Source organism: Pelobates fuscus, chromosome 1 (genome assembly GCF_036172605.1).
Source record: "Pelobates fuscus isolate aPelFus1 chromosome 1, aPelFus1.pri, whole genome shotgun sequence".
In the NCBI taxonomy this organism is placed as follows: Eukaryota; Metazoa; Chordata; class Amphibia; order Anura; family Pelobatidae; genus Pelobates; species Pelobates fuscus.
The window spans coordinates 419203928-419211372 of record NC_086317.1 but is presented as its reverse complement, the minus strand read 5'-3'; the positions used below and the strand labels follow the sequence as shown (position 1 = coordinate 419211372).

Below are 7445 nucleotides of genomic sequence, written 5' to 3'. Positions count from 1 at the left end.
CATTTCACAAATGAAAAGAAAAGCTATTTAAGTTTTTGGTCAGGACTCTGCCGACTGATCATCCTTTTCTGGGTGCCTTCTTTTTAAACTAACAGAATAGCACTTTATCTGCTATGTTTCTTTATAGAAGATGAAAGGAAGGAAAAAGTAAAAATTTGTTCTGGAATGGTAATCTTTTCTGTTCCTACCTGTGCTTTGGCAGGGATCATATGAGAGTCACATGTTCTACATTAGTTTCTTTATTGTCTCACAGAAGAGTAATTATTCATGCTGCCAATGCCATTGTCACATTCACAATATTGCACCATTTCTACCTCTATCTCTGTTTCTATATCTGTTTTTTTATGTAAAGTAACACAGACAATAAAACTTACCATTGGTGCGTATATCCTTCAGCAACTGTGTCACTTCAAGCAATGCTCAGAACTGACGGGTTATTCACTACACACTGGATTTTGGCCTCAATTTAATATTGCTGGATAGGCAGCCGGATGGTACTACCCTATTTGATAGGGCCATTGTGACTTAGTAAATATTTATGAAAGTTTTTTGAAAGACATCTATATTTTTATTTTTATTTAGCTATGAAATCAGCTCTTTTACAATAAAAACAATAAGTAAGTCTTGTTTTTTTTTTTTCACTAATACATTTTGTGTATATCTTACAAAATCATATAACATGGAAAATCCTGAAATTAGTTTAGAATCCAGTACAGCAGGCACTACAACAGAAAGTGGGAGATGAAGGATGAACGTTTTGGGAGCATAAATCATGCCATGCATTCTAGAGGGGTATTTTTATACTGTGCAAGGAATGAACATTATGTTTTGAGGCTTAGGCAATTAATATATCGCCCTAGTGCCCATTCATATTTATTAAAACAGTAATGTATGATGTGATAATCTCTAGTATAGGGCTTCATTTAATATTTTTAGATAAACTATTCAAATGATTGAATATTTTAGAAAAGCTATACAAATTATTTAATATTTTTTGGCAAACTTTTTTTTTCAAAATATTTAATAATTAAAATATAAATATGTTTAAAAAAATGAAATTATTTTAAAGGTTTATAAAAACTATACTGAATCTTTTAAAAAGCTTATATAAAAAATATTAAATCAAGGCCATGATGACGTGTGCAACACCACAATCTAGTATTTAATCATATAGAATTTTTTATCTCCTCAGATAAATCTTCCTATGACACATAATGCCATAATGTGTTAATTCTTAAACAATTTACAATAAACACAATGTTGTCAAGCATTGTTGAATGAATACCATTTTATTGAAGAGAAACAGTACAGGTAGGTAGTACAGCTTATATTTACAACACATGAGTGAGGATTATCCTAAGAGAAGATGGGGAATAGAAATATTTTGAGTTTGCAAATGAGAATGATCTATGCATAGTGAATACCAAACAGATCAATATAGCAGATTGATAATATATAGTGCCAGTGATTTCACTACAATCTATACTTTCACTTTTGCACTAATATATGTAGAGACGTGGCTAGCTTCTACTTTAGCAGTGGTGTCCGTGGCCAGAGCTATGTTTGCTTTTGGAGAGGTGGCTAAAGCCCCTCCCACTGCTTGCACTGAATCCTCCCTTATGATCACTTGTACCATGGGACTTCCCTCCTGAGCTGGATTTTCCTCCAGTGCTAGAATGTAGCACAGCTGAAAGACATGAATGTAGAATGTTAAACATTTGCTGAAAAACATGAATGTAGAAAGTTAACTATTTGTACTTGACTGGACTGAAATCTTAAACCAAAGAAGCAGCCATTTTAGGTCTGTAATAAAAATGAAATATATAGAGAAAAACATATACCGAGGGACTATTTGCAAATAAAAAAAATAATTCAATAAAGACTCTCCTAAAATAACTATTAAAATGTGTTTTATTATAGTCTGAATTGTACTTAAAATTGTACATTAAGATCTGTTACACATATAGAGTAAGCATATTACTAAGCACGTTTGTATATGTATGTGTGGCTGACCATGTGTTTGTGTGTTACATGATAATCAGCAATTGTTACTAACATTGCCTACAGTGTAAAACAATGTATAGATCAATTTAACACTGGAAAGAGGAATGTGACAGTGTAGCTTATTCAGAATTTAAAGTGTGACATTAACAAGTGAGTTACACGCTTAATCTATGTATGCATATGTCCTCGTTAACATTTAATTAAATTGTTTAAATATTGCCTCACTTACATATATTAACAGAGTCATGTGCAGTCAACCTAAAACAAAACATAAAAAAGTATTAGTGTAGCACTAAATGACTTTCTCACATTTGGTCAGAATAATACGTGATAATAATGTAATGGCATTTGATTTTAAATGTATAGCTCTTTAACATTTGGGATTCTATTTCAAATGTATAGGTTTTTTTTAATTAGAACCTTAGTGAGTTACATCTGTTATATGTGTTCTTCTTTGCAACCACCATGGAATAAAGGTTAAAATAGTGCCAAACGTTTATTGGAAGTCTGTAATCCGCAAGAAAAATACTGTTTTGGCTGCCTACGAAGCCTCAGTCCTGTATACCAAAATAAGTATAACCATAGCTTATCAAGGGTATCATGCAGACCGTCATATGACCCAATAAAAATTTGCATTGTGGGAATAGGGAGATATACAATGATGAGAACATATAGGAACAGAGATGTAGGTCCACAGTTAGAAACCTGATGAATGTAGGGTTTGTATGAAGACCTAGTAAACTCTCAGTAGGATATTGCAATCACCTGCCCTCCTCTCCTTCCAGCATCTTCCTGTAGGTGGCAATCTCAATATCCAGTGCCAGTTTCACATTCATCAGCTCCTGGTATTCTCGCAGTTGACGAGCCATGTCCTGCTTGGCCTTCTGTAGAGCACCTTCCAGCTCAGAAAGCTTGTTCTTGGCATCTCTGACAGCAGATTCCCCACGTTCCTCAGCTTCATTTATTGCAGATTCAAGTGCAGAGCGCTGAAATGTTTTTATACATTAATACATTACTTGTACTTACACTTCTGTTTTTGAGAGTAACTGTTTCAAAGTGAATACAGTTGGGAAACGTTAACAATAGCAATTGAAGTGCTGATTTGAAGTACTGAATCTGAATTTTATTTAATTTTATCTCTTCAACTACCTGGTGGATTCACTTGACGTAAAACATGCTTTACCTGTGCTTTCACATTGTCGATTTCTCCTCTTAGTCTTTGAATTGCTCGGTTCAGCTCACAGATCTCATCTCTGCTGCTCTGCAGATTGTTCCCATTCCTTCCTGCCGCTGTCTGAAGCTCCTCAAACTGCCAAAAGGTTAAAAGAAAATTAGTATAGAAACATTTTTTATAGGTAATGATCTGTATGATTTGAATTGGATAGACTCACCCGTGACTGGTACGTGGCCTCCGCCTCAGCTCTGCTTCTGTTAGCAATGTCCTCATATTGAGATCTGACCTCAGCAATGATTCCATCCAGGTCCAGATCCCGACTGTTATCCATGGACACAACCACTGAGGTGTCTGAGATCTGAGCCTGGAGCTGGGCTATTTCCTATAAGGATACAAAGAACAGACGAGGCATGGTTGTAAAATCCTCTATTTTCTCACGTATAATAACTTTGTTATTAACATAAAGGCATTCTAATCTGACATACGTAGATATATTTGGGGTTGTAATTATACTTCATATTTGTTTTGCATTCCTTGTAAAATGACTGATGTCATGGATATTAAATCTTTCCAAATTAGCAACAGAGAAAAGTGAAACTGTATTTACCGCATCATACAGAGTCCTCAAGAAATTGATCTCTTCATTCAGGGAATCAGCCTTTCCCTGTAATTCCGCTCTATTCATAAAAGCTGCGTCTACATCCTGAAGAAGAGATGAATGCATAGTAACAGTAAAATTATAGATATATGTTTATATTTGTTATTCTTTTACATATAGATACAATTTATGTGTGATATCACTCACCCTCTTTATTCCAACAAACTCATTCTCTGCAGCAGTGCGTCTGTTCACTTCTTCTTCATATCTAGAACGTTAAACATTAATAACAAGCATACAGAATTCTAAATATACAGGGTGCTTTTTCTTAAGAAACTTTTAAGTTTACATTTTCTTCTTAATAATATTAAAGTGGAATGGGCTCTTAAGTACATTTTAAGAGAGCACATGCAAAAATAATAGACAAATGATATGTTGGAAATTGGAATTTGTGCAAACATTGAAGAAGAATATATATATATATATATATATATATATATATATATATATATATCTGGGAAGAAAATTATAAATTTCTTCATGATGTTGCAGTACGAGTGGATTAATTTAATATATTTATTCATTAGGTTATATTATAAACTATCTAAATAGCAGCATACCTTCTCCTTAGTTCTTCCACAGATTGCTCCATACTGTTCCTTTCTGAGTCCAGACGTTCTCTTTCGCATCCCAGACTCTCCAGCTGTCTCCTGAGGTTACCAATAAAAGCCTCAAACAGTGGTTCTATCTGAATGTGGGCACTTTTCTGTTCTTGTAATAAGGACCACTTTGTCTGCAGCATTTTATTCTGCTGTTCCAAAAATCTAACCTGTAAAAAAAAATTACACTTTTTGTTAGACACCATATATATTTGGTACAAGGTGTCTAATAATATTTTAGAAAATGTGTAAAATGTACTACAAGTGACATAGAAGCATGCCTTAGTTCAGCATGTAATGAAAATAGTATTTTTATTATTATTAATATTTGACTGCAATAGAAATGTTAATAACCCATACTAGTCTCTAGAGCAGAGATAGGCATCCATTGGCTCTCTAGATGTTGTGGAATACATCTCCCCTGATGCTTTGCCAGCATTATGACTTTAAGAGCATTATAGGTAATGTAGTCCACAACATCTGGAGAGCTGAAGGTTGCCTAACCCTGCTCTAGAAATTACTTTTATCCCGAAACATTCAGAAGTTAGTAGCTCATTCTTTAATAGCATATCTAGATAAAACCCTAATGAAATAGTTAACACTTATTGTAGATCTAGCTGTACTTACATTGCACATACTTAGATTGCATTATATAATATTTGATTAATTAAAAAAAATGTATAAAAGTGCTGGTATTGCTAGACATTGGCTTCTGCAGCAAAAATACTCCTGAAAGCACACTATTTTGATGTAAACTTCTAAATAGTTAAATTTTGTTGTCTCATAGCCTCTTGAAATTAAGACATAAAAACACTGACTGATACCAGTTTGAACCATCAGCATAAATGGCTATAGAAGTGTAAAAGTAAGTAACTTTTCCCCTTTTTTTCCCTCTGCATAAATGGTTTAAGAAGGAATAGCACATCTGCATACTACAAATTCAGTTATTTCTTTAGTCCACGTATTCATTCAAATTATCTCACCTTGTCAATGAAAGAAGCAAATTTGTCATTCAGTCCTCTAATCTGATTCTTCTCTTCAGTCCTCACTCGCTGAATGCTTGGGTCGATCTCCAGGTTGAGAGGAGCCAGAAGACCTTGGTTCACAGTAACGTTGTTGATACCTCCAGAGCAACCAGATCCCCCAAATCCATAACCAATACCTCCAATACCGAAACCAGATCCATATCCAGATCCATATCCAGATCCGTGTCCAGTCTTCCCAGAATGGCAGCTTCCCATCGAGATCTTGTTTCCCCTGGAACCCATACTATGGGCACTTCTGCTGCTAAAGCAATGACCATGAGCTGCTGATTTGGAGGAGTGAGATAATGTGTGGTAAGAGCTGCCATGTTTAGGAGAAGCCATTGAACAGGAGCTGAAGTGCTTGTGTCCAGAGGTACCAAGGATGGAGTGATGAGACATGATGTTACTTCTTGCAGAGGAGATGTAAGGATGTAGAGATCACGTTAAGTCTGCACAGGCGATTCACATCTTCTAGACAAAAACTCACTCCCTTTATACTTCAAATGGGTGTTGACACGCTCACCCAAAATAATGTTATTAGCTGCTATGATCATTGTTTGGGAATATTATTGCTGTCTGATTTCACAGAAATAAAACTTTAACACACCTATGTCATCAAAGCTAAATGCATTTATTGTTGGCTTCCTTTAGTTTAAAGTACTTTAACTAATGGATTGCTTGACGATTTATTCTGCCATATTCTTTCAAATCTTGACTTTAATGTTTGAAGAAATATTCATTCAAATGTTTCTTACCTAAGAATGAAATATATTATTTCCCTACAGCACATTTTTAACAAAAAATGCATTTTATCAAATTTTCCCCCGATACCTTACACTACGGCATTATTATTCTTTTTTTGACAATCTTGTTTCTATTGAGTTTTTTCACAACAATAGGATTTGCAGGGAATAAAGTAATAACAGAAAACAGAATGTACATTACCGAGTACAGTGATTTCAGAGGATGCATATAGCAACAAAGAATTCACCATCACATTAAAGACACATACTAAAATAACAAGATACTATCTAAAATTGAAAAGGGTGATAATTTTTCTGTGTATCAACAATTTCTTTTCCCCTTTTTTTCTTCTGTTTTTTTTCCCTCCTCCTCTTCCTTTTTATTGTTCTGAAACATGCTGATGATGTTGTTATAGGAAAAAATAATACTTTTCAATTAAAAAATATGTGAAAAGAAATCAAGTGCTAACAAACACGTATCATATTCAGCATCATAGAGGGAACCACCTAATGCTATCCCTTACTAATCAGGAGATGTGCATGCGGGGTGTTGTCTTAGAGCTCTAGTGGACTTCAGGGTGCAATAACCCGTCCTTGGGTGCGATGTATTATAAGGTAGGATGCCACTGATGATGATGCTGGGGAACAGTCAGGGTCAGTGCATTGTGTCAAGTGTCCCTGTCATAGAGGAAAGCAGGCAAGCCAGAGGCGTGCCATCCAGCGTTACCAATGACACCCTATGAAGTCACATGGACCACCACACCATGTCCTGAGCATCCCAGCCCTCAGCCCCACCCTACGAATGTTAATATAAAAAACATTAAATAAAAATACACCAAGAGCAATGCAAACATTTTTTTAAAAAAATGCTCCATACCAGGGTGACATGCACCCTCTGCCTTGAGATACCGTAATTTTCAGGAAAAATTGCAGGTTAAAGTTTTGAAGCCAGAGGAAAGTACTAATAAGAAGAGTCACAGGAAATACAAGGGAGGACTAGATCAAGAGAGTGAAAAAAGGTGGGGGGTTTACAGAAGGCAAGGGAGGGGTCAGGAGTGTTCATGCTCCCGTGTGGTTCAAGGAGAGAGCCTGTCATCCCCTTACAGCTGATGATAGTACACTGTGGGATATGAACTATGTTGTTGGAGCTCAAGTGGTACGTCCAGGTCCTCCAGATTTCCTCATGCCTACCAAGTCTCCCCCAGATTTCCGTCACCCCCTCCTCCATCTGGCGTATCTCCC

At 35.6% G+C, this 7445-nt stretch overlaps 1 protein-coding gene across 1 annotated transcript; it reads right to left on the bottom strand.

Annotated features, from left to right (window-relative positions):
* Nucleotides 1–1268: 1268 nt before the first annotated feature.
* On the bottom strand, nucleotides 1269–5912 carry LOC134570377 (keratin, type II cytoskeletal cochleal-like). Its single transcript, XM_063428500.1, has 9 exons — nucleotides 5419–5912; nucleotides 4397–4605; nucleotides 3984–4044; nucleotides 3786–3881; nucleotides 3396–3560; nucleotides 3188–3313; nucleotides 2770–2990; nucleotides 2234–2262; nucleotides 1269–1687 (listed from the first exon to the last, which is right to left on the bottom strand). The coding sequence occupies exons 1-9, from the start codon at nucleotides 5857–5859 to the stop codon at nucleotides 1533–1535; spliced, it is 1503 nt and encodes a 500-aa protein (XP_063284570.1). The 5' UTR covers nucleotides 5860–5912; the 3' UTR covers nucleotides 1269–1532.
* Nucleotides 5913–7445: the final 1533 nt, after the last annotated feature.

What these genes read in the sequence shown, in the direction of transcription:
- LOC134570377 (XM_063428500.1), bottom strand. Translation starts at nt 5,859, where the DNA reads ATGTCTCATCACTCCATCCTTGGTACCTCTGGACACAAGCACTTCAGC. An exon ending in TTGCTTCTTTCATTGACAAG is followed by an intron (nt 4,606 to 5,418) that starts GTGAGATAATTT and finishes TTTTTTTTACAG; the next exon opens with GTTAGATTTTTGGAACAGCA. An exon ending in TCGACAATGTGAAAGCACAG is followed by an intron (nt 2,991 to 3,187) that starts GTAAAGCATGTT and finishes AAAACATTTCAG; the next exon opens with CGCTCTGCACTTGAATCTGC.